Source organism: Cervus canadensis, chromosome 5 (assembly GCF_019320065.1).
Source record: "Cervus canadensis isolate Bull #8, Minnesota chromosome 5, ASM1932006v1, whole genome shotgun sequence".
NCBI classification, from domain to species: Eukaryota; Metazoa; Chordata; class Mammalia; order Artiodactyla; family Cervidae; genus Cervus; species Cervus canadensis.
Genome location: NC_057390.1, coordinates 62,945,723 through 62,973,721, shown reverse-complemented (window position 1 = coordinate 62,973,721; position 27,999 = coordinate 62,945,723). Strand labels below are relative to the sequence as shown.

The following is a 27,999-nucleotide window of genomic DNA, read 5'->3' as shown; positions in this document are numbered from 1 at the left end:
GTGCGCCTTTGTTGGGGCGGGGGGAAGGCTGTCCTAAAATATGCCTGATTCTTAGGTTCTTCCTCTGCCCCCACCTCTCGCAGTCAGCACGCTTTATAACCCATAATCTGTATCTGTACGAAAGGCACTAGGTAAAGCCATAAACAAGTTTGTGTTGTTGGGGAAGGAAACTCTTGTGTGCCTGCCCTAGAGCATCCGGCATTATCTGAGAGACCTAAAACTACTTGTTAGGTTTCTAGGGGCGCCTACGGCAAGCGGGACGGACAAACTAGCCTTAACGTTTGGACTCTGGTTTCCAGGTTAGTTTCTCAGGGTTTGTCGGCCGAGTCCCGCTTGGCGGAGGCGAAATCTCTCGGCTGAACCATGTCGGCCTTCGAGAAGCCTCAGATCATCTCGCATATCCAGAAGGGTCTCAATTACACGGTGTTTGACTGTAAGTGGATGCCCTGCAGTGCCAAATTTGTGACCATGGGCAACTTCGCACGGGGCACCGGCGTCATTCAGCTGTACGAGATCCAGCAAGGGGACCTAAAGCTGCTGCGGGAGGTGGGTGCCGGGTCGAGACCTCCCAGTTCCAAGATCTGGGACTGCTGGTGGAGGGGAGTGCGGATCTTGGGGGCGGGAGTTCTGCGTTCCTTTTTGCCAAAGCCTTTGTCCAGAGTCCCCCCAAAGCGCTGCTGAAGCTGCGCGGGAGTAGCGAAGCTGACCGCAGATTGAGGAATGCTTCGGACGTAAACGCTTTGGTTCGAGACCTGAATTCTCATCGGGCTAATTCATTCGTGCCTTGCTGGTCCCTTCCTCCAGTCATCCCCATCCCCCTCCCAGTCCAGTGCGAGGTCCCTGGAGGTGACGTTATGACTTCACATTTAAATTCGAGGCGATTCTGGGCAGTGCGCAGTTGTTTGTGTAGTCTTTTAATAGGTACAAGATAGTAAAATACTTGGTCATACAAGCAGAGCCAAAGCAGGCACTAGGATGCCTGCTATGTAATTGGAGGAGGCAATCCAAAACAGTTATTCTTTCAACAAGTGTCCATTGATTGCCTGGTATTCTCCGGCTAGTAAATGACAATGTCCCCGATTATTATGGAGGTTTTTTCCTAGGGGTTAGAAAATCAACTAAATAATCAAACCAACAATACATAAAATACAAACTGAGATGAATTCTCTAATGTAAAGGCACATGGTTCTATGAGAATAAAAACAAAACCAGAAAACCAGATTTTCATTGAGTAAAAGCAAACTAGGTCAAATTAGGAGTTGAGATTTCCAAGAGGAAACAGCTCAGCAATGAGGGAGAGAAATTATCTCCTTTTGAAACAAAACATTAGAGAGGAGGCCTTGTAAATGCTGTAGATCATTTAAAAGATTTATGCCTGTTTTTGTAAGAAAAATGGGACATCAATGAAGGGTTTTAAGCAGGGTGTGGCAAGGTTAGGTTTACAAGTTTTGTAAAGGCTACACTAATGGAAGAATTGGAGAATAACAATATTAACTCACCTTTTTATATCTGTTTACCAGTTTTTAAATGCATTTATTTGGGTTGCCTAGGAAAAAAAAAAAAAGATCAGTTATACTCAGATGTTAGCATTGTCATAGATTACAGGGAAGTTTGTAACTCCAGGGACCAAAAACTATGGAGAGAATCTGCTTGGAGGAGTTAGGGCCTCAACTGATAGGCAAAGGATGCATACACTTTCTCTAGGAAAGCTTAGATTAGAAAGTATGTAAGGCCTCATCCCGTTTTAAATTTCTATGAATGCCACTTTTCTTGTTCAGATTGTCTTTGCTAGCCAGGCACTCTGCTCCTAAACATGGCTGTTTCTTTCCTACCTTTCCTTATGTTTTTCATCACTTAGCCCCAGTCACATGTTGCTATTCTAAGATCCAGTTCAGATTATTTAACTATTGACATCTCACTCCTGATCCCCACATAAAGTAACTTTTCTTTATTGCTTTCCTATGGTACTTATTATCTGTGCTAGGAATATATCCTTCTGTCCCATGTATCTCTAATTAGATTGTAAACTTCCAGAGAGTAAGGACAGTTCTTTAGTGTGGTATAAAAGGAGCAGCTCCTCAATAAATGATGTGTTAAAAGAATGAGTGAATTTATGTCTGTAAAAGGATATAACTTGGAACATTTAAATATTGATTTATTAATCATTAATTGATTGAGGCCAGGAGTTTGAACACGTAGGAAACATTGAAATTGAAGAAAGAAAATGGTGAACTATCAGGAATAAATACTAGTGACATTTTTTGGTAAGGCTTTATGACTTGTGTACATTTCATGAATACACTTGTTCTGTGAAGAGAAATAGTGTATTTTGTTTCTTCTAGAGTTCTAGAAGATTCTAGCAGTATTTTTTTTAATAATTTTGCTTTTTAACTAAAGTTATGTATGTTCATGATAGAATATAACAAAAATATAGATAGGGAAAAGAAGTAAATTGATGTCACCCACCTCAACACTAGGAATATCCACTTTTTATATTTTCACCTGTATCCTTTGACTTTTTTCTTTTTCTACCATAAATTTTCCATTGAGAACCTATCATTTCAAGGTACTGTAATAAAGAAGGATCAAAGATATTTGAAAGATGAGTCCTTCCTCCTAAACAGCCTACTGCCTAAAGTGAGGGTAATACAAATGCACAGATTTGAGAGCTTACATTGTGTTTGGCTGTGATAATGCTGTGGAAAAGAACATAGGTTAAGAACAGCCCCAGTGATTCTCAGCTCTTACCGTGCGCCAGGAACATCTGAATGTATATCGTTACTGTTGTTTTGTGTGTACTTGTGTGTACGTGTTTTAAAATATTCATGCCTTGGTTCCACCCCTGGAAACTGATGCACTGGGACTCTTTCTTGCCTCTAGACTCTAGAGTCCCAGCATCAGTATTTTTTAAACTTCCACCAGATGATTATAATGAGTAAGTAGGGTTGACTATCTTCATTGTTTAGTCCCAAAGTTGTATCTTTTGCAACTCCATGAACTGCAGCCTGCCAGGCTCCTTCTGTCCATGGGGTTTCCCAAGCAAAAATACCAGAGTGGAATGCTATTTCCTCCTCCAGGGGGTCTTCCTCACCCAGGGATCGAACCTGAGTCTCCTGCATTGGCAGGCGGGTTCTTTACTACTGAGCCACTTAGGTACCTTTGGGGCTTCCCAAATGCATTTTCCTTTATTTCCCCTCTTTTTCCCTCTTCTAGAGCAAAGTTAGTTTCTAGCTATCATTGTGCTAGTTGAATTATTGGTTAAAAAATTAGGAAACATAAAATATTAGGAAACTTGATTTTATCCCTAGAGAACTACCTCAAGCCTTGTGCTCCAGAGTCCATGGGTGCAGGATAAAAAGGAAGGAAGAAAATGGGTCTTTGCTGGTGCCTTCTTATTACTAATCAGATAGATAGCGGATGAAGGCAGGGTCTTCGTATACAACTGAGTAGTTTGTTAAACTGCACACAGGTTTCTGGCCAAGGGTTCAAGGGAAGGCTGAAATCCATCTCTCTCCAGCTTTTCCCCTCTTGTGTGAGACTTCCATCAGCCTGTAGAGGGCGCCTTCCACCCCCGCCCCCCAACCCTCCCTACTAGGCCCAAAGGACTAGGGGTGGCCCTGAAAAGTGCTACAGTCGGGGATGTTTACACTTTAAAAATTAGTGATAATCTAATAAAGTTCTGCTTTCTTAGCCCTTGTGCCACTGAATTCACTGCTTGTTAACATTTGGTTGACTAAACCTTTTAATGTTAATTAAGTAGTGCCAGGATGTGGAGGAGGAAATACTGACAAGCTGTACTAGACCCACCCACAGATAGAACAAAAATAGCTCTGCTGGGAATTATCGATCATGGGCTTCCTTAATCACGTTAACTTATTAGAGCAAAGAGAACCAACAATTGGGGGTCAAATATGTCTGTCATCAACGGTCATTTTCAGTATCATAGCAAAAGTTAATATATTCTAATTTACTTTGTGGACCACATTTTGCAAAATAGATCTCCATTTTTTTAAACCAGTTTTCTAGCAGGAAAACTTAAGTGTCCTCTGAATTCTTTTCATCTTTTCTTTTCCAAAGGTAAAACATTTAGCAGGGACAAGGAGGGGTCCGTTTTATGAACTATTAAAAAGAAAAATTAACTTTACTCCAATGTCCTTTCTTAATTTAGCTGATGTTATCATTTCCATGAACGTCTAAGGAAAGAGCAAACATTTCTGCTTTTTTAAGTCCACTTGCCAACCTAGCTCAGCCTTTCTGAGCAAAGCGCAGCCCTCCCTGCTGTGCAGATAACAAGATGTTTATACATTTGAGTTTATTTTTCAATATGTTTCTGTATTTTGAGTTTACTTTGATTCTTGATCTTTAATTTGATTCTTAAAACATCATTTGCAACAGACCACTAGTTAAATCTTTGATATAAGAATATATGGCTATCCTTTGATAAAAGGATACAAGGATAAAAAAATAACAGGAAGCATAAATATCATGTTTACATTTTATAAAGACATAAAGTGAAGGTAAAAACCGAAGGGCACAAATCTGAAAGTAGGTTTAAGTCAGGCGTTACTTACCTCCCCAGTCTAGTTCAGGATTGGAGCGTTTCTTTGGGACGTCTAAGGGCTCGAGTTTACAGAATGGGGGCTACACAGGAAATGTTTATTTAACTGAGTTACATATAGTCCTGGAGACAGCCTGTGGTAGGAGAAAGAGCTTGGAATCTACCTGACTGTAGGAACCTTGGGCGAGTTTCTTCATCTTTTGAACCTGCTTGTCATCTGGAAAGGGGTGTTCCAAACAGTTTGCAGTGGCATGTGTTAGAAGGGATGGACTAGTACAGAAGGACATCTCGAACAGTTATCTGATGCATTGGTATTCCATATATGGATGCTGTTTTTATTATTACATATAAAGTGACACCGAAAACCATGGTCTGTCAGGTGAAAATATGACGGGAGAAAAGGGAACATGACCTCCAGCAGTGGTTTCCCTCTCTCCAGCACTGGGACTGAGAAGTTAAGCCATGTTCATTTATACTTTCATTTAACAAATGTTGAACACCAATTAGGTGTTGAACAAGTTGCTGAGGGCCCCCGTTCCTGTGGTATTCATTCTAGGAAGGGAGGAAATAGATAATTGAGTGAATAAAAGAATTTTGTTGATAAGTGAAAGAAGATTAAACAGGGCAAGTGATTGGGATTTGGGGGTTTCACTTAAGATTGGAGGGGTGGGGAGGATCTCTTAGAGGCGTTGACATTTAAGCTGAAATCGGAGTTGGTAGAAGACATGATGATGTGGGGGAAGACCAGTCCAGGCTGTGGGAACAGCAAATGCAAATACCCTGAGGCAGCTTGACTGGTGAGTCTGAAGAACAAAAATGCAGCCGCAGGTGTGGCTGGAGTGTGAAAGGAGAGAAGCCAGCAATGAGGTCGGAGAGACCAGCATGTTCAGCCTTCAAAGGGCTTTGTACATTTATATGCCACAAGCCTTGGTGCCGCTCCTGTGGGCCTATGCCTCTAAGTGTAGATACATTTTTATCTCATTCCATTCATTATTTGCAGTAAACCCCTCTTTTAGAATCCCTGCAATGACACACGTTAAATTATCGAGTATAGGCCCCACCATGTACTAATATTAGAGTAGTTCTCAGGTTGTTTTCTCCTAAGGTCGGAATTCTCAGATGTGTTCAGGTGTCAGTACATCTGGACTTTGTGGTGTGGTTTTTAGAACAACATGAAATATTGTAATAATTAGTTCTACCTCTGCACAAGGATATGTTTTCCCAGTAGAAAAAAATACATACACTCTTGAGTATATATATTATATATACTTTGATATTTGCATCACAGGAAGTAACCATGCATAAAAATTTTAATGCTGATTTCAAGGTTTTCTTATTGTTGTTTATTAGCTAGTATTTCCTAGCAGACAAACTAAAAAAATTATTGAAGAAAACTTAAACCTGAGAAAAAATATCCATTAGCTCTGTGTGTGTGTGTGTGTGTGTGTGTGTGTATCTATCTGTGTATCTGTGAATTTATGTTGGCTCTGGAAGGTCAGTGGTTGCAGTTTTCTGGTTTCTCTATTCCACACGGTCTAAAGGCAAAAGTTAGGTAAAGCCATAATAGAGGAAAACTTTGGCTTCCCAGTTTTTTTATTAGTAGCAGTAAACACTTGGAAGTGTGTGCTTCCTACAGGAACTGAAAAGTAGGAGTCAGCTTTTTTCTCTTCCATGACCTAGGAGGAAGCGAGACCCCGTCAGAGACTCCTGGGGAAAGCAGTGGAATTATGGGAAGCAGAATCTTTAGCTGGTGGAAGAGAAGACGGTGGGTGACCAATCTTCCCAAGGCGATTTGGGGAAGAATTTTCCCAGAGAGTTTCATCAATATATGGTGCAAGGCCTCCTGTAGTTCTTAATACCCAAGTCCCTGGAAGCATATTCCTGTCCCTCAGGGCCCACCTGTTTCTTACCTGAGAGGTCTGTTCATATCCTCTGCCTTAGACTGAGGGAATCATTAGCAGTGACCTGGACCTGAAGGGGACCCAGGCCCTGCGTGAGACAAATGGGAGGAAGGAGTGGGGAGCTGTTTCTTCAGTTGGTCCAAGTTGGAAGTCTGAATTAGTTTAGCTATAGGAATTGTGTTCTAATAGTGTGATTAAGTGATTCGCTACAATGATTAATTAGTTAATTGAGTGATTAGCTATGTCAGTATTAACATATTGTTTCAGGTATTTTATTTGGGAGAAGGGGATGGTGGGGAGGATGTAAATGATGTGGAATTGGAAACTGCTTTATTAAATTGACAAAATTGTGATCCTCCATGGTGTCCCATTGTAAGATATGTTTTCCATAAAATTGGAAAAATAGCTGAAATAGATGAATATCAGTTTTCTGATATCAAATATAACTGATGCTATCTCAGATCACCAGTGTGTTAAAAAGGAGAAAAAATTAACATTCTGTGTTCTAGTCTCATCAGTACAGTCTTTTACCACCATGTTATTGCAGGTGTCTGAATAAACAAAATTTAATCAAAAGGTCCTGGACAGTTCCAAAGAGTCCCAGCTTTATTTTAGGCCAGGCTACCTGCTAACTGCTAGTTCATCCAGATCCCAGGCAGAAAGCTCAGCAGGCTGGGAGTTTCCAAAGCCCCAGGGAGTATGATGATTTCTTTTGAATCATGAAAGAGAAGTTCAGTTATAGTTTGTGTTATGTGAATTTTATTTTCTTCTTTGAAAATTGCTACATGTATCCTATGTGGAAATCCCCAACCAAACATTGAAAGTGGTAGGAAAATTGCTTTCACAAAGTACATGAAATAGGCCAACCCTAGTGGTAGGGTTGAAGATTGACCCAGCAACTCAAAGATTACAGGGGAAGTGCCCTAGAAACTGGGGAACTCTGTAGAGGGAAAAAAATTCATCCAGATATATCTCTAAGTGAAAAAAATCAAGTCAGTGGACAATATATTGATATTATGATGCTCTCTATTAAACCAAATCTATATGTAGTTGTAAATAGGTAGCAAAGGGTCTAAGACAATGGGGATTACTTCTGGGAAGTGTCCAAGGGAAACTTACTTTTCACCCTTCAGGTCTTTGGTTTTGTTTGCATCTTTATAGGGAACATGTACTATTTTTGTCAAAAATAAAAGGAAAAAAAAAAGGGAACTTCCCTGGCAGTCACATGGTTAAGACTCTGCCTTCCAATGCAGCGGGTGCGGGTTTGATCCCTGGTCTGGGAACTGGGATACCACATGCTGCAGGGTATGGCCAAAAATTAAAAATGAGTAAGTAAACATAACATGGTAAATCAACTGCAGTAAAAAATTCAAAAAAGAAAAAAGTTAAAGATTGCAAGAGACTAAATGAGAGAAATAGTTTTGTCCTGCTGAGCTGACAGTAAATGGAAGGTGCTATTCTGCAGCTAGAGTGTGATATGTGGATGTGTGTATATATGTGTGTGCACTCAGACACTCAGTTGTATCCAACTGTTTGTGACCCCATAGAACCTCAGTTCCATGTCCTCTAGAGTTTCCGGGGGCCAAGGCAGCTGGACATGTAGACTCCAAGATGGACTTCAGTGACATGCGTGGGTGGAGTTTGCATATGGCTATTTTACTGATGTGACTACAATTACTTTTGTATAGCATGGGTTTGAACTGCATGGGTCACTTATACCTGGGTATTTTCTCAAGAGTTAATACTACATTACTACATGGCCCATGCTTGGTTGAATCCACGGATGCAGAGGAATCTTGGATATAGAGAGCTGACTATAAGTTACCTGTGGATTAACTCCTGTGCTGTTCAAGGATCAACTGTTATATATAAACTTAGAACAATAGTCTTTTATTTTTATTTATGTTTATTTATTTGGCCAAGTGGCTGTGGAATTTTAGTTCCCCAAGCAGGGATTGAACCCAGGGCTTTGGCAGTGAAGGCTCGGAGTCCTAATCACTAGACTTCCATGGAATTCCCAACAGTCTTTTAAATTAAAGAAATATCAAAACATTGGCTAATCCATGCTAACAGCTGTGCCTTTGGTGCACACAGGTATACACACCTCTTTGCACTGAAACGGTCTCAGAGAGAATCATTCTCAGTTTATAGGATTCTGCAGGGAAAACTATACAAGACACATAAGTGGTTTTTCTTTTTTTTTTTGGAAGAGTAATATCTTCAGTATATCCTTTTTCTTTAGAGGCTTTTAAAGAAGAATACCACATTAAATGCTGAAATCTGCATATTTGCAAACCAGTGGAGATATTAGAGGTGTCAGCATTTTAATGTCTTATTAGCGAGATGAGAAGAAAGGGAAAACTCACTCATTTAACATACAAGCATACCTCCTTTTACTGTACTTCTCTTTATTGAATTCGCAGAGACTGAATCTTTGACAGATTGAAGGATTTTGGTAACTCTGTGCTGACCGAGTCTGTCAGCACTGTTTTTCCACCAGCACTTGCCTGCTTTGTGTCTCTGGATCATATTTTGGTAATTCTTGTAATATATTTGTTTTGGTGACCTTTGATCAGTGACCTTTGATGATGATAATGTGATTGTTTTGGGATGCCATCAACCACACCCTGACAAAACTGCAGACTTAATCAGTAAATGTTGTCTGTGTTCTGACTGCTTCACTTGCTGACCTTTCTCCAACCCTCTTCCTCTCCTCAGGGCTTCTTGTTCCATGAGACACAACAGTATTGAAATTAGCCCTACAGTGGCCTCTAAGGAAGAGTCACAGGTCTCTCACTATAAATAAAAAACCAAGAATGTTTATGTTTAGTGAGGAAGGCATGTTGAAAGCCTAGATGGGCCAAAAGTTAGGCATCTTGCGTCATATAGTAGCCAAGGTGTGAATGCAAAGTGAAAGTTCTTGGAAGAAATGAAAAGTTCTACTCCAGGGAACACAGGAATGATAAGTGAAACAGCTTTATTACTGATATAGAGTTTTAGTTTTAGTGGCCTGAATAAATCAGCCACAACATTGCCTTAAGACAAAGCCGAGTTTAGTCCAGAGCAAAGGCCCTAACTCTTCAGTTCTTTGAAGGCTGAGAGAGGCGAGGGAGCAGCAGAAGAAAAGCTGGAAGTTAGCAGAGGTTGGTTCATATGGTTTAAGGAAAGAAGCTGTCTCCTTAACATAAAAGTATAAGATGAAGCAGCAGGTGCTGCAGAAGCTGCAGCAAGTTAGTTATGCAGAAGATCTACTAAGATAATTCATGAAGGAGGCTCCACTGAACAACAGATTTTTGGTGTAGATGAAACAGCCTTTATTGGAAGAAGATGCCATCTAGGACTTGCATAGCGAGAGAGGAGAAGCCAATGCCTCAAGTCAAAGGACAGGGTGACTTTCTTGTTAGGGGCTAATACAGCTGGTGACTTTAATTTTAAACCAATGCACATTGACCATTCTGAAAATGCTGATTCCTTTAAGAGTTATGCTGAGTATTCTGGCTGTGTTCTATAAATGGGACAATAAAGTTTTGATAACAGCACATCTGTTTTACAGCAAGCTGTTGAATATTTTAGGTCCACTGTTGAGAGCTACTACTCAGGAAGAAAAGGCCTTTCAAAATATTGCTGCTCACTGACAATATACCTGCTCACCCAAGAGCTCTGATGAAGATGAACCCATATGATTCACACTGATTTCATGCTTGCTAGCACAGCATCCATTCTGCAGCCCATGGATCAAGGAGTAATGTCAACTTTCAAGTCTTGTTATTTAAGAAATACATTTCTTAAGGCTACAGCTGCCAAAGAAAGTGATTCCTCTGATGGATCTGGACAAAGTAAATTGAAAACTTTCTGGAAAGGATTCACCATTCTAGATGCCATTAAAAACGTTGGTGATTCATGGAAGGAGGTCAAAATATCAACGTGGATAGGAGTTTGGAAGAAGTTGACCCAGACCTCATGGATGACCTGAGGGGTTCAGGACTTCAGTGGAGGAAGTAACTGAAGTTGTGGTGGACACAGCAAGAAAACTAGAATTAGAAATGGAGCCTGAAGATGTGACTGAATTGCCGGCCTCATGAGAAAACAGTAGTGGATAAGGAGTTTCTTTTCATGGATGATCAAAGCAGTTAGCAATTTTTTGGCAATAATATATTTTTTAATTAAAGTATGTACATTGTCTTTTAGACATAATGATTTGCATGCTTAATAGGCTACAGGATAGTTTAAACATAACTTTTACATTCACTGAGAAACAAAAATTCATCTGACTCAGTTTATTGCAAATGTTTGCTTTATTTTGGTGGTCTAGAACCGAACTTGCCAGATCTCCCAAGGTCTGCCTGTACTGTTCAGTTCAGTTCAGTTCTGTCACTTAGTCGTGTCCGACTCTTTGCAACCCCATGGACTGCAGCACGCCAGGCTTCCCTGTCCATCAGCAACTTCTGGAGCTTGCTCAAACTCATGTCCATAGAGTCAGCGATGCCATCCAACCATCTCATCCTCTTGTCATCCCCTTCTCCTCCTGACTTCAATCTTTCCCAGCATCAGAATCTTTTCCAATGAGTCAGTTCTTCACATCAAGTGGCCAGAGTACTGGAGCTTCAGCGTCTACATCATTCCTTCCAATGGATATTCAAGACTGATCTTTAGGATGGACTGGTTGAATCTCCTTGCAGTCCAAGGGACTCTGGAGAGTCTTCTTCACCACCACAGTTCAAATGCATCAATTTGGCGTTCAGCTTTCTTTATAGTCCAACCCTCACATCCATACATGACTACTGGAAAAACCACAGGTTTGACTAGACGGACCTTTGTTGGCAAAGTAATGTCTCTGCTTTTTAATATGCTGTCTAGGTTGGTCATAGCTTTTCTTCCAAGGAGCAAGCTGCTTTTAATTTCATGGCTGCATTGCAGGCAGATTCTTTATCAGCTAAGCCACCAGGGAAGCCCGCCTGTACTTTTAGACTATACAAAAATTACTAAAGGAAAAGCATGGTAATTTTTTATCAGAAAACATTTTAATTGCTTTTTTAAATTGTGTGCCTTATTTAATTCCCATATAGAGCCGTGAATATGGATTACAAATAGGTGCTTACCTAAATGACTTATGCTTTCTCCCTCCCTTCTGTCAAGATTGAAAAGGCCAAACCCATTAAATGTGGAACATTTGGCGCAACATCTTTACAGCAGAGATATCTGGCCACTGGAGATTTTGCTGGAAACCTTCATATATGGTAAGATTATTTCATCAGTGTGAAGACATAAGCAATTTCTTTGATAGTTGTGTTATGCTTCCACTGAAAGAATTTTAAGATGCTTTTGTTAAATTTTAACTATTTATAAGAATATTGCAATTACTTTTTAATGTATATTTTTAGATTTCACATTTCAAATCTATTTTAAAATACTAACATTTTTCTTTAGCTTTTTCAAATAACATTAATATTTATTTCCACACAGGCTGTTTAGTGCTAGCATTTAGCACCCATATTTGTAATAAAGGGCTGTTCCCTCCACCATGAAGGATATAGTATATAACAATGCTCATGTATAACACTGAAAAATTAGATGTTTACATTTTAAGAAGATATTTGGCGTTACACAATAATATATTTTTGTATGTTTTAATTTTTTTAACATAGAACTCCCAGTTCATTAAACTTTTTTCTTTTTATGCTTTAACTTACATCTGAGCACAACTTTTTAGGAACACATCTGTTGAGTAACTCAAGACAAACCTGTTTTGAATAAGCAAAATCTCAATAGTACCAAATGCTTTTAATTTTCATGTTTTATTTAGAGTTATTTCCTCATATTTAGAGTTGAATGAATTGAAATTCCTCTGTAAAACCTTTTTAAGACTATCTCTTAATCATGTAAAATATACAATAATGTTCTAGAGGAACTGTCTTCCCTACCTTGTGATCTTTTTTGATTCTAATTTAGAATCTGCTATTTTGTAACTGAATTACTTTGGCATATTTATTTGTCTTAGGATCATAATATAACATAGAATGAAGCTATTTTAATTCCATTTGCTTTAACTTCTTAATAATTAGCAGGCTTCCCAGGTGGAGCAGTGGTAAAGAATCTGCCTGCCAATGCAGGAGATGCAAGAGATGCAGGTTCGATCCCTGGGTCGGAAAGATTCCCTAGAGTAGGAAATGGCAACCCCCTCCAGTTTTCTTGCCTGGAAAATTCCACGGACAGAGGAGCCTGGCAGGCTACAGTCCACAGGGTTGCAAAGAGTCAGACACAACTGAGCGATTGAGCACACATGCACTTAAGTTGGCGTTTACTAGAATGCAGAATGCATTAATTTTTACCTGCTGTGTCATATACTTTCAAAGAACTTGAGAGAGACCAATCTGAGTGTTATTTTTTAAAATAGATACATTTTCAGCACAAAAGTGTGCAACAAATCTAACAGTTGACTGTCTTCCTAACAGAGCTTCCTAGTATAGGTATTACTGCTTTATTTTCATTGGTAAGTCATAATTTCATGTTAAAAGAACTGATGTTTCAAAGTCTATGAAAAGAGTAAACCAGTTCTTTTAAACAGAACCTCAGTCCTCTTTAGTCTCTTGACGCTTTCACAATTAATGCCACAAAGGTAAACATCACCTCTGAATCAGGTGAACTTCTCAAATTTTATTTGCAAGATTTTACTGATAATTCTAGGCCTAGTAGTAAGTTGAGATTACATGTCATGAAGAACTAAGTTCATTAAAAAGAAAAAGTACAAGTAATTTTTGAAAACTGACTTGCTGAAAAGAAATGTGGATAGAGGCTCCAATACAAAAGCAGAAGGAGGGGTGTGGAATGGAGAGAGACAAGAGAAGGGTGTATTAGCATAACCTATTTGAGCCACTCACCCAGTCATAGGTTCAGACACATAGAAGAGGTGCTTTCCAGTCTTCCCTTCACTTAACTAACCTAGAATTAGAGACTTGAGCTAGTTTGCCTGTAATATCTATTGTGGTCAGCATGACGACAAACTGAGAATGTAACTAGATGAAAATAGTGTGGAACTCAGAAAATAATATTAAGGGAGAAATGCATACAAAGCAAATGCTACTCATGTTTTATCTCTCAAAAGATCTCAAGATCAAACTACCAAGGCCCACTTTGGAAACATTCTAAATCTCTTTGAATTTACTCTGTATTTAAAGCAGTATTATCAGCCTCCATGTACTAGAGAGTCAACAGGTTTGGGGCCCCACCCTAGAGATACTTGTTCACTATGTCTGGGCAGGAGCCTATGAATCTGTATTTTTTTAGAAACATCCCTGGTGGATTCATGTGCAGAGGTCCTGGATCAATCGTCTTTGAAGACCATTGAGTAAAGTGGGCTCAGGAGTTAGAATTCCAAGTTGAATGATGACAACTCTCACGGAGGCCTTGAAAGAAGCTAAAATATAGAGGAAAATTTGGAAGTAAATGTATAAATTACCTTAATTGAAAAACCCTCTTTTTTTTTTAATCAAAAATCTCAATATGGCCTGCATTCTTAGATTTGAGTAGTGAACTAAACGTTTGGGGTTTGTGTAAGTAAGAAGCTGTGTTCTGTCGTTCAGGAATTTGGAAGCTCCAGAGGTCCCGGTGTACTCTGTAAAGGGCCATAAAGAAATTATAAATACTATAGATGGTGTTGGTGGACTTGGAATTGGGGAAGGGGCCCCTGAAATTGTGACTGGCAGCCGAGATGGTAAGTCAGAATATTCTGTGTACATTAATTTTTTTTAAATTAAATCTCTGTGCAGCATTATATTCTATGTGGAAGTCTTCCTTAATCCTTGACCCCCTAAATCCTAACTCTCTATTTTTTTTAATGGGCAAGTTTGATTGTGTATCCCTCAATTGTCTCAGGCTTTCGGGAGATTTTGAGATAGAGGCATAGCACTTACTATTTTAGTCTTGAGCTAGTTCAACTATTAACAACCATAGTTTCCTCTGAACCTTGAGGATTTAAAAAGTCTCTAGAAATTTTTGAGGTAGCTGACGATATACTGTGGGTGGCAGCTTTTCATTTTCTTTTTTTAAAAAGCAGAATTAGTACTTGTGAAAATTGTCGTATTGACAGCTGGTTGAACACTGCAGTCTGTGGTCTTTCCGCTGAGCTTTGCAGGAAGCTTCCGGAGCTCCAACTCTGCTTTTCCCCTGCAGTGACTAACAAGCGACAGGCCTTTTGGGGTCCTGAGCTGTTATGAATTTAACAGTCAGAATTTTTGTTGCTGCAGAAGGGGGACCTAAGTGATCAGTACCTTTATTAGTTTGGCTAGTTTTTTTTAATGCTCAAGACCATGAAGAAATTATTTTCACAGAAAAGTGGAATTTAATTTTCTAACAGTTTCTCAAGAGCAGCTGTGTTTTAGAAAAAATCAAATATTTTTTCCAATCATAGAAGCAGTATGGACTATAGAAGGAAAAATTACAGTCTATCACACTAGCATAAATATCAGGTTGGTTTTCCTTTCTAGTCTAAGATACAATTTATTAACACTGTATTATCAGGGTTAACATGATTTAGTTTTGTTCTTTCTTAGTCTTTTTGTTTTTTGTCGCTTCACCAGGGCATACGGAATCTCAGTGTCCGGACTAGAAATTGAACCTGTGTCTTTAGTAGTAGAAGTAGGGGGTGCTAACCATTGGACCGCCAGGGAAATCCCAATTCCCTCAATTTTGTATCTTAATCTTTTTATAGTTAATGTTTTGTCATATGACATTGCTGTTTTGGTGTGGTCTTCATAATTATCATTTTGATGCTTTATAATATTCCATCCTATGAATGTATTACAGTTCCTTAGCCGTGTCCCTGTTAATGAACATTCAATTTGCATTAAGGTTTTAATTGTTGTTTTGGGAGAATGACAATGAAGTGAGTATCATCACGTATGTAACTCTTTTGGAATAATCATATTTTATCACTTAAGAAACTTGTCAAACTTCCCAGAGTACCTATTTACCATATCAACTATGGTAGATGAGGTAGACTGCCAGTCTGCCCACCAGCATTGATTCCTTTTCCCCCCTAATTTTAGAGATAAAAATGCTATCCAGTCCTGACTTGCATTAACGTCTCTCTGTATTTGGTTTTTAGTTAATTTTGCTTTGCAGATTTTCTGTTTATGTTGTTTGTTCATTTAACTATTACAAACTTAATGTTACCAATTTTTATGAGTTCTGTCATGTATAACATGCGTGCTCAGGCATGTCCAACTCTTTGTGACCCCCATGGACTGTAGCCCTCCAGGCTCCTCAGTCCATGGGATTTTTCAGGCAAGAATACTGGAGTGGGTTGCCATTTCCTGTTCCAGGGGATCTTCCCAACCCAGGGATTGAACCTGTGTCTCCTGCATTGGCAGACAGATTCTTTACCACAGAGCCACCAAGGAAGTCCATAGAGAAATGATAATAACTTGTCACATTTATAGGAAATTTATTTTTCCTTGAAGCAGCCTTTATAATGACCAGCTTTATCCTTGGCCATAAATCTAGTGAAATATCTCCCCTTTTCCTGCATTTGTAATCCTTTTCAAGGATTTTTTTTACCTTTTTTCTGATCTCACTTGGGTACTTGCCTTATAACCATTTTATTACATGTCTTTGTGTTTCTCAAAATCAGTGACCCTAGTTAGTTTTCCCATAATTTACATTAAAATGAGGGAGTTAAAATTAAATTGAGAAGAATTACTGGTTACTTTTATTAACTTCTTCTCTCTTCTTTACTGCCATGGGGAAATGAAACTGAATTGTATATGAAATGGTATTCTAAAGCCTCATATATGAAATCATAGATATAAAAATTAGTTTATTTATATGTATAAGAAAAATGCCAATGATTATATGGGTACTAAGGAGAAAACATTAAAATGACACTTGCTTTATTCTAAATAAATAGTACATTTGTTTTGGGCTTAAATCAAGAAAGTAAGGCATGGTTTAAATTATATAACATTTGTGTTTGCCTTGTCAGTCCTACCTTGTTGATGACTTAAGAACAGTTGTTGGCTTTGTTGTGTATCTACTAGTTGGAAATCAAGTCAGGTGGTATAACATGTGGGTTATATATCTCTTATATTAAGTACAACTTGCCCAATAACAAGTCAGAAAAACGTGACTATTTCTCAGATATTGTAACATCAATAATATCTCCATGTGCATAGGAAGCCATGTGAAGAGAATGCAGAAAGAAATGCCATCATTCACTATTGAATGTTGCCAACTCCTTTTTTTTTATGTCAGGAACTGTAAAGGTGTGGGACCCAAGGCAGAAAGATGATCCTGTTGCTAATATGGAACCTGTACAAGGAGAAAACAAGAGAGACTGTTGGACTGTGGCATTTGGTAAATTACTGAAGGACTCTTACACCTGAAATACCAGATTATAAAAAGCACAGTGCTTCAGGAAAGGCCTGATGGTCGGTTTAGAATCTCTTCTGTACCTTATTCTGGCAATTTATCGAGGCAAATAGACATGGTGATTGGGCCTGGGTTTGAATTCTTACTGTGCTACTTACTGGCTTTGTGACCCAGGACAGGTTATCAGGCTTCTCTGATTTTTGCTTGCTTCATTTATAAAATGGAAGTCATGATAGAATTTACCTAATAGTATTGTTATGAGAATTCAGAGTTAATACACGTAAAATGCTTAGAATTGTGCTTAGATATCAACTGTTCAAAAATACGGACTATTATTATTTATTTCTGTTTAACTTGGTAATATTGACCTAGTTTAGAACCACATGCCATTAGTGAAATTAAGTAGAGCCTTAGATGGTAACCTGACCAAGCTTACATTGTATGCTACACAGTGTGTGTGTATTTTCTAAAACTAATTATACTATTACAAAATTGTATCTTAAAAATTTTATAATCATGTTCCTCTATTAATATACTTAAAGTGAATATTGATGTTTGCCCTTGTATCTTTCACTGAGCACCAAAATTACAATTATTTTTGTTATTAATAATAAAGATAAGAGCCATATTTAGTTTGTTTTTTTTTTTTTTAGTTGGAGGCTAATTACTTTACAATATTGTAGTGGTTTTTGTCATACATTGACATGAATCAGCCATGGATTTACATGTATTCCCCATCCCGATCCCCCTTCCCACCTCCCTCTCTACCTGATCCCTCTGGGTCTTCCCAGTGCACCAGGCCCAAGCACTTGTCTCATGCATCCAACCTGGGCTGGTGATCTGTCCATATTTAGTTTTAAACCATTATTTTCTTTCCCCTTTTTCTTAGTATAATCGGTGTAGATTAACAGACATTAAAAATGAGATTTAACAATGTATGTGGCCTGTCTAGCTTTTTATGTTAGTTTTAAATTGGATTGTTGCTTCATCAGAGGAAAGTTTTAAATTTCCCATTTTAAAACTAAATTACCACTGAAATTGGGAGGTTTCTATGTGTATATGTTATAATTACTATGTATGTGTGTATAAATAACAATATAAACCAAAAACATGCACACTTGGGAAGAAATTTCAGAATTAGTGTTTAGAATCATCATATAAAATTTATGTAATAATTAAAAAATAATTAACTTTGGGTCCATTAAAGGCTTTTTAATCATTGTTCTAAGGGATGTAAGTGCAGTTTTAAATATAGGACATTAAATTTAAAGAAAGGACATTTATCTGAAGCAGACTCTTATTTTAACTTCAAGAAGCTGGTAATTTTAATAAAAAGTGCTATTTACATTAATTGTATCACTCATACAAGGTCAGAGTGATAATAGGTCACAGAGGCATGGATCAATACAGAAGGAATCCCAAGGGAGCCAAAAGAACATATTGACCTCAGTCCAAGGATATGTAAGATTTGAAACACTGAAATTGGGAGGAGATTTCAAGCATTGGAAGAAGAGTATGTAGAAGGAATGGAGGTAGGAATAGCCTTAAAGATGGCGCATGGCCACAGCCAGAGGTGTTTAGATGGTCTGGAGGTAGCGGTAAACCTTTGAAGGCTTTTGCAAGGATGAGATATGATCAGAGCTTTAGCTTTACACTGTGGTCATGTAGGCAGGAGAGCTGAGTGGCAGAGGAAATGTGAGTTCTGAAGCTCTTTGCAGTATTCCAGGAAATATGTAGGTTTAAGAAGCAGTGAGAATGGAACAGAGGAGTAAATTCAGAAGATAACAATGTGGCAAAATAAATACAGTTTAGCAATTTTTTTGGACATGAGGAACAAGGGAAAGGATTATGTCCAAGGTAACTGAATTTTGAGGTTGACTATGAAGTGAATGATGTTAATTGAAAAAGTTCCACAGAGTATGTAATAGTTTTTAAAGGAAGACGATGACATCAGTTTTAGACATCATGAGTTTCAGCTGCTGTCATGTCACCTCAGTGAACCCTCCAGTGGAAATGCAGGGCTGGAGTTTATAAGAAAAGGGAGTAATCCAAAAAATTCCTGGATGTGAGCAAGATGAATTCAACTGCAGGTTGTAGATTTACTTCAACTGTGAGCATCTGATAAGATAACACCAGAACAACATTTTGCAAAATAAGTAAGTTTACAGTAGTTTCCATTTGCATTCAAAGAAAGCAATGGAAGTGTAACTGTATTTATTCTACCAAATCCTGCTATGCTTGAATTATTAGTCTTTACAAATAGAGTATAGAAAGAATATTTGTTTTCAATTTAAAATCCAGTAAACACTTTCATATATCTCTTGAGCACAGAATCTCAGTAAAGAGCTTTTTTGATAAACAATATCAGACACTAAATTAATAATCCTGGTGTCCTATAGGATTAGTAAAATGAGATTCTACCCAATGTGACTTCTTCACCTGATTTGGTGCAAGTGACCTGTGTAGTTTTGTAAGGTTATTTTTCTGTTTTGTTTTGTTTTTTATTTTTATTGGAGTATAGTTGATTACAATGTTATGTTAGTTTCAGATGTCCATAAGTTTTTTTAAGCAGCCTTCAAATCAGCATTTAAAAAGATCTGAAATGCCATGTCCTGATTTCCAGGCAACGCTTATAATCAAGAGGAACGTGTCGTGTGTGCCGGCTACGACAACGGAGACATCAAGCTGTTTGATCTCAGAAATATGTCCTTACGGTGGGAGACAAATATAAAAAATGGGGTAATGTGCATTTGCATTCTTTGCAGTTTCTCTGAATGTCTTTTCCATGCACCTCTGAACTATAAAAGGAAAGCACCCGTAATAACTCGTCTCAGTAAAACTCCTTTATGAATGGATGGTTCTTAACCTTTAGGGTCTGTGAAGTCCTTTGAGGATCTGGTTAAAAATCAGGGACTCTCTCTGCAGAAGGAGAACACACACCCAGGTGTGGTGTGACAGTACCTGGTGGGTCACCGCCCCTACAGCCCATCTCTGGATGCCTGTGGGCTATGCAGTGTGATGTTAATGTGAGCTGGTAATATCAGGAAGCCCGAGATGTAATTGACTCCCAGGTACTTGCAGGTTTTTGGTTCCTGGGTTGTACATCTTTAGTGAAGAATGTGGTTCCTTCCTGTTTCCTCTAGTCAGCCTTGACTTAACTTTATAAAATCATTATGTAATAATGGTAAAATGTTAAATTATGGCTTTCCAAATGTACCTCAGTGCTTTAGATGATTATGGGACCTTACTAACCGAGAAGAAAATTTTCTAGTTACAAGTATTTGGTATACAGATTCAAAGATAAAATGATTGTTTTTTAAGTGCTTTCACATGAGCCAATAATGTAAAAGTTGTTTTACTTGGTTTGAAAGAAACTCTTGGATATAATCATTGGAGCATCACTCATAAATATTTTCTATTTTCAGGTGTGTAGCTTGGAGTTTGACAGAAAAGACATAAGTATGAATAAGTTAGTAGCTACATCTCTGGAAGGAAAGTTTCATGTTTTTGACATGAGAACACAGCATCCAACCAAAGGTTTTGCTTCTGTTTCAGAAAAGGTAAAGAGGAGGGAAATACCTTTCTATGAAGGAGAATGTTCATATTAATAGCTTGCTTTAGACTGATAAATAGAATGAGTCACCAAGTTCCTTCCAGGTTTTTTGCATGAAGGGAGCTATTTTTAATATATTCTTGTAGGATCTTGATAAGTTTTTCTGTGCAAAGAATACTTTTCCCAAAGTTTGTCAGTTTCATATTTCTTGATTATATTCATAATAAAGGCCTTCGTTGGTAGTGACTCTTATTTTGTAGTTTAAGAGCAATCACAAGAAAACTAGCTGGTTTAAGAAATTAGTCAACGATAAGTGGGAAGGAAATCCAAAAAAGAGAGTATGTCTGTCTATGTGTGGCTGATTCACTTTGTACAGCAGAAACTAACATAACATTGTAAAGCAACTGTCAGAATTTTCTTTAAAAAATTAAGAAAAAAAAAGAATTTGGTTAACAAAACATAGTCTGGTGTTTCCTAATAAATATATTTGTATTAATACCCAATTATATACTTTTAGGTATATGCCAGTATCCCAGCCCAGGGATCAAACCCAGCCTCCTGCATTGCAGGCAGGTTGTTTACCATCTGAGCCACTGTGGAAGCCCAATATATACCTTAACATAGTACTAATTATATACTTTTCAAAAATGTATCAACATTTATCCACGTGTGCTCAGCCGTGTCCAACTCTTTGCGACCCTACAGACTGTAGCCCACCGGGCTCCTCCAGGGGATCTTCCCAACCCAGAGATCAAACCCGCCTCTCCTGCGTTACGGGCAGATTCTGTACTGCTGAGCCATCAGAGAAGCCTCATAGATATACTTTGCCTTGTTCCAAATAGTATTTGAGGTAACTTAGAGGGAGACATTTGGTATTACAACATTAGAAAAATTGATGAAGGAAGCAGCACAAGTGGAAAGCACTGGTTTAAAAAAATGAAATTGCCGTCTGGAGTAAGGGGATGGCATAAAGTTCCTGCTGAAACATCCCATCATTTGCGAGAGATGAGTTGGAAATGTGACTCTGAGCTTCCTCGAGTATAAAAGAAAAGAAATATCAGTCTAAGATTTGTAGTTTCCATAATATTAAATTATGTAAGTTGCTCAGGAAATAAAAATTCACTCCCTTGCTCCTTTTCCCTCTATCATGGAGTCGGTAGTACTTCTCAGACCTTCATATTTTGTCTTAATATTATTAAACTAATTATTATTGCATACAAATTACTGTTACTGCTCAGTGAACTGTAATCTTAAGGTAACTAGCTATCCACTGTAATTTTGTTTTGCCTTTGTCATTCAAGGGTATATAAAGTATCTATCTGCAACATAAGTGAAGTAAAAGTTACTGTCATGTCTGACTCTTTGTGACCCCATGGACTATACAGTCCATGGAATTCTCTAGGCCAGAATACTGGAGTGGGTAGCCTTTCCCTTCTCCAGGGGATCTTCCCCACACAGGGATCGAACCCAGGTCTCCCGCATCGCAGTTGGTTTCTTTACCAGCTGAGCCACAAGGGAAGCCCATCTGCAACATAAAGCACTTACTAAATTGTTCCAAATACAATTGTTAACACGTTTCTCCTTAACTGGAAATTACAGTGTCTCCAAAAAAAATTTTTTTTGTTACATTTAGTTAATCCAGTAATTGCTAAATCTGTCAAATAAAAGACTGGTGTATTTTAGTCATTTCCCCTCTTACTTTTTGCTTTTTATCAGCTTCCAGGAGAAAAAGAGAAGTTTAAGCTACAAAACAAATTAAGATTTAACAGCTGGAACCTAGTCACTTGAGGACTCTCACATACTTAAAGTGTATCTTTTGAGATATGTGTTTTTCTCTGCTAATGGTAATTCTCTTAAAAGGCTATTAAAATCATATGTCAAGACTGATCATTAACTGAAATGCAGATGTCTTATGTGTGGCTTAAATCAAGTTCTCTGGTCTCACTACTTCTACGAAGCAGAAGTCTTTTCTCCCTCCCCCATCCTCCTGTCTCCCCCTCCCCCCTCCCTCTCTCAAGTTCCACACAGTGAATGTAGCACTATAAGGATTGATTTACAAGCTGTTAACATTCATCCAGTTGCTATTTCTATCTTTAATATGACTGATAAAGGACCGGGCTTGTTATAACCATAAACACTGTCTGTAAGTCCTCCTGACCCTTGTTTTGAAGACTAGACAAGTCCAGTGGTGTAAATTACAGATAAGACTTGGAGCTTTACATTAAATTCATTCTATTTATGGTGATTCTTGGTATCTTGGTACTTATCAGTCAGTTTTGTTGTGAACATAAAACTGCTCTAAAAAAGTAAAGTTGTTAAAAAGAAGTTCAGTCTATCCTTTATTCTCCTTAGAAAATATTTTTCTTTTTTTGTATTTTAAGGTTTTTTTTCTCCTTAGAGTGAGCTAGAGATATTTAAATGTATAAAATCTATTTGCATAATTTGTATGACACTATGAAGCTAAATGTTAAGACTTTTAATCTGATAAGTTTTTTTTTTTAAGTTCAGCAGAACTTTGCTTTATAAAACAAGAAAAATGATTCTTTTCCTAATTTCTGTTGGGCCCTTATAAATCTCTGTAGCCATTATAAAGAGAAGTGCCAGGGGACTTGGTACTTTCACTGCCCAGGGCCCAGGTTCAATCCCTGGTTGGGGAACTAAGATCCCACAAGCCATGCAGTATAGCCCAAAAAAAATTTTTTTAATTTAAAAATAAATAAGAAAGCTTAAAAAGAGAGACATGCCAGAAAATAATTACTTTTGTAACAGTGACTGAAATGATCGAAGTTACTAAAATTGTCGTTGATAGAGGTAAAAATTGTTTTTTTAACAGGTTTCTCTTCTAGGACAGTCTTTTTTTCCTAATTTGTTTTATTGAAGTATAGTTGATTTACAATGTTGTATAAATTTCTGCTCTACAGCAAAGTATTTCAGTTATAATAGTTTGCATCTGCTAATTCCAAACTACCAGTCCTTCCCATCCCACCCCTTCTCTCCCCTGGCAACCATGTCTGTTCTCTATGTAGGGTAGTCTTTCTTTATCCTAAAAACTTATACACTGCTTGTGTGCCTCTTGTTCTGTTCAGGCTCATAAATCTACTGTGTGGCAGGTCCGACACCTGCCCCAGAACCGGGAGGTCTTCCTGACAGCGGGGGGCGCCGGCAGCCTGCACCTCTGGAAGTAGTAAGTCTCTCTCAGGGCACTGTGCCCGTTTTAGGGGACTTGTGGGCGTAAAGTAGGATTCGATTGAACTCTCTGTTTTTCCTCCTCTGACTTAGTTCACTTTGATATGATTTTAAATTTCATGGTATTACATAAGAATTACGTTCTAACCTTTTTTTTTTACCAATATACTTATATATATTTTATAAATAGCAATATAAACCTTTTAACACAACAAGTAGGTTTTTTACTGGTATGTTCCATACTTTAGAGTAGCTCATGAACACTTCATTTCATAAATTTGAAATCGTGGATTTTGCTAGGTTTTTTTTTTTTTTTTTTAATAGGAAGACTTTGACTGAAGGTTTTTGTGAAATATTATTATTCGGTCATCAGAACAGAACCTTTGGAAGAAAGGAAAGGGGCTGAAATTCTTAGTTTTAGATCCTGATAACTGACTTGCCCAAGTTCAGGCGACGTCACTGTGATAGGACAGGAACAGAGCTTAAAGACGCTGCCCGGCCTCCAGGAAGAACCTTGTCACTGCGTTCGCGTGTCTGCTCTTACTCCCTATTTGCCTTTCCAAGTGGGCTTTCCCCTTTCCTGTAGATTCTTCTTGTCCACATGGAGAAGACCCTTTAACATTTCTTTTAGGGTAGGTTTAGTGTTGGTGAGTTTCTGCTTGTCTGAGAAGTTGTTTTATGTCTCCTTTTATTCTAAATGATCATCTTTCCAGGCAAAACATCCTGGGTTGCAGATTTTTCCCTTTCAGCACTCTTGAGTGTGTTGTGCCATTCCCTTCCAACCTGCAAAGTTTCTGCAGAAAAATGAGCTGATAGCCTTCTGGAGAGTCCTTTGTATGTGACTTTCTGTTTTTCTCTTACTCCCTTTAGAATATTTGTACACTTAATGTCATCCCAGAGATCTTTTAAACTGTTTTCATTTTTTAAAATTTGTTTTTCTTTTTGCTCCTCTGATTGGGTGATTTTGATCATCCTGTTTTCTAGGTCATTTATATATTCTTCAGCATCACTGTCTGTTATTTGTTTCTTTTAGTATTTTTTTCTTCCACCTATTGAGTTCTTAATGGTCTTTGTATATTTTCTAGTTCTTTGTTAAAATTTTCACTGTGTACATCTGGTTTTTTCCCCTAATTCAGTTAACATTTTTCTTACCAGTGCTTTAAATTCTTTATCTGGTAAATTGTTTATTTCTGTTTCATTATTCTTTTTTAGAGATTTTCTCTCTTTCAATTGCGTGCAGTTTTGTTTTGCTTAACTTTCTCTGCCTCTGTGCCTATGTAAGTCTTAAAGGGGGTTCTTATGTGGGAGACTGCGTGTGCGCGTTAGCTTTGGTGAGCGAGCGGCATCTGACGTGGACACAAGTTGCATCTTTCCTCCGGGCAGCTGGCAGCCGTCACTCTGGTAGGGGGTGTGACTGGAGATGGAGGGGCTCGGGCTGGAGCCGGGGATGTGGTGGGACCTCCCCTCTGTTCAGTGGCCATTACTGCCCTATTAGGGTAGGGGTCTGATCCCAAGTTGCTGAACAGAAGCCAGGGAGGTGGGACCAGGCTGCAGCCTTCCTGTGAGTCCCAGTGGCCCTCCAAGCAGCCAAGGGGACTTGTCTCCCCAACATAGGACCTGGAGGCACCCACTCAGTAGCTCCCATCACCTCCCCCCAGGGCGGGTGTCTGCCTATGTATCTCCCCTTTTCCTCTGAGTCCCTTCCCAGGGGCCCGTCCTACCCGATCATTTTTCTTTTCTTTTCTTCCCTTCCCAATTCCATGTGTTTCTCCTCACAGCCTTGGTTGTACAGAAATCCTTGTGCCAGTTTCTAGTTAGTTTTCAGTGAGAATTGTTCCTGTTTTTGATGTGTTTGTGGGGAGAGGTGAGCTCCACATCCTATTCTCAGCCATCTTGATCAGTTTCCACTGATTTAGGGAAAGAAAAAAAAAGATCTTTGTTATCTTTTAAATACTAAACAACTGCAGGCTTTGCCAAGAGACATGGAAAATGTTCTGTAATGTCTGTTCATCTGAATGTTGTATTCTTTTTAAAAATCAAAAGGAGGTGTAGGGTCTGAGAGGAAGAAAGGATAGGCGGTTATCTGCTTATCATTTCTTTGTTTCTGTTCTGCTTCTGAATTGCTTCATGCCTCTTGAAAGTCTTGGCCTTTATTACTACTTTTGAAATAAGAGTAGTCATAGTTGATACCTAACAGGCTTTAAAAGACCTTTGGAGGAATACCCCTGTGTTTCACTAGGAACACATCTCCATGGGGGACAGGTGTTTCATTTCTCACTTTCTCAAATCTAGACCAAATCATATTTATGAGTTGTTAACCTTCAGCTCTTTTTATGTTATAATTTTATATTTTTAGCTGATAGAAGATCAAACGTTCTAGAACTCACTGTTTTCTTTTTTGAGGCAATGATGTCCAGGTCTAAAATCTCCTCCCAATGGCACTTTCCCTTAGAAATGGTACATAGAAGGTCCTTCAGCTTGGAGGAGCTCTGGGCTTAGAAACCAGCGTCAGTGTCTCTTCTGGAAGTGTTAAGATGAGGTTCTGCAAATGTTACTTATAAGACAGAAGGTTACTTGTGGCATCTTAACAATCCACATCTAGAGAATTATAGTAAAAGATTATTAAGAGCACCAGATCAATTTTATTAAAGATGCTAGATCAATCTAGAGCTTTCATAGTAAAATAAAAAATACTCATGCTGAACAGAAATGATGTTTCAACGTTTTTAGTAGAAATAATGGCTTTTTATGAGATTTGTGGGGTTTGGGCTTGAGGTTGAAATACTCTCTCCTTATTGCAATACAACTCAACATTAGAAAGATGTCTTGTGTTAGTCAGACAGTTGTGCCCGACTCTTTGCAACCCTGTGGACGATAGACTGCCAGGCTCCCCCTGTCCATGGAATTCTCCAGGCAAGAATACCAGAGTGTGTATTTACTTCCTTCTCCAAGAAAGATGCCTTAGTATTTATCAGTTCCAGTAGTCAAGTGAGAAATAAAAATAGCTATTGGAGCACATGTGTAAGAATAAAATGACAAATACTAAGGTTTATCTCCTCATACACTTTGATCTTATTTTCAGCGAATACCCGATTCAGCGATCAAAGAAAGATTCCGAGGGTGTAGAGATGGGAGTTGCAGGTTCCGTCAGCCTTCTGCAGAATGTTACGTTGTCTACTCAGCCCATTTCAAGTTTGGACTGGAGTCCAGATAAGAGAGGTCTGTGCATCTGTAGTTCATTTGACCAAACAGTGAGAGTACTGATCGTTACAAAACTCCACAAAATTTGATCTTTGGACTTGAAACCCTCCAAAGCAAATACTCAGAGAATGTAGAATACGTTCTGGGATCCTCTAACCCTCACTGAACAAAGTGCGGTTTGACTGATGGGAAAAGGCCCCAGACAAACCTCTGGGCCAGCCTCTTTCTGGCTGGGAAAGGTCACACGGCCTGACCAGCGTCCTGACTGGGTGGTGGTTTGCTGTTGCACATGGGGTACCAAGGTCTCCAGAGCCAACTCTGTTCCTCCCCCCTCCATTTCTGATAAAAAGTTGCAACTTTTCTATAATTAATTATTTTAAATTTGTTCTATGTCCTCAGAGTTTCATATTCTGTAATTTGCATTTTAGTCTTTACAAGTTTGTAGTAGTGATTTAATTTGTTTTAAAATAGTTTACCTTGGTAAGACTATTGTGAATTAACCTTCATAAGTAAATACACTTTGAGATATTTCAGTGTCAGTAAATCTCCATGAAGAACATTACTCTATGAAATACCAAAGTGACATGGTCATCAGTTTTCAGCAATTTAACTCAGAATGAAATGCTGTGATTGACAAAGACTTTTCTTTTTTAAATTTTTTTAATCTTAAAAAACAAGTTGAATACTGGAGACTTTTCAGTTGCTGACTGTGATGATGTTGAGATGTATAAGACTGTGGGGCTTTTGTAGTCTTGTTTTTTGTCAAACTTTTTAATATATTCTGTGAATAAATTTTGTTTTTGAAGTCTGTAGAAGTTTTGATTCTTAATAAGCATCTCTTAAGTCACTTTGTTTCTCCAATGCCCATGTCTGCAACTAAGCTCAGAGACATTGACTTCATCACCACTCCCCCTCCTTCAAGAGACAGAACCAGAACACTCATAAAATTCTTATGACTTCAGGGGTTCTTGGAAAGTCACTTGTTTGAATAATATTAAATTCAGAAAATTAAACTTTTAAAAATTCCCTAAATGTTTATAGAGCCAAGCTACGGACATAATTATTAAAGTAAAAATTAAATTGAACTTTAAAAAAACCTATCTTTGATGTGTTTTGTTTTTGTTCTTAATTTTCAAAGGAAAAAAAATGAAAAATTTGTGAAATTTCTTAGAACACTTATATTTGGTGGTATAATTAGATTTAAGTCAAGAATGATAAAACATATTTTTAAAAAC

At 38.2% G+C, this 27,999-nt stretch overlaps 1 protein-coding gene across 1 annotated transcript; it reads left to right on the top strand.

The window, feature by feature from the left end:
- The first annotated feature begins 242 nt into the window (after positions 1–242).
- DNAAF10 (dynein axonemal assembly factor 10) lies at positions 243–27,576 on the top strand. The gene is made up of 8 exons (XM_043468921.1): positions 243–546; positions 11,596–11,696; positions 14,040–14,170; positions 16,708–16,809; positions 19,448–19,563; positions 20,250–20,384; positions 23,464–23,561; positions 26,646–27,576. The coding sequence occupies exons 1-8, from the start codon at positions 364–366 to the stop codon at positions 26,851–26,853; spliced, it is 1,074 nt and encodes a 357-aa protein (XP_043324856.1). The 5' UTR covers positions 243–363; the 3' UTR covers positions 26,854–27,576.
- The last annotated feature ends 423 nt before the right edge of the window (positions 27,577–27,999 follow it).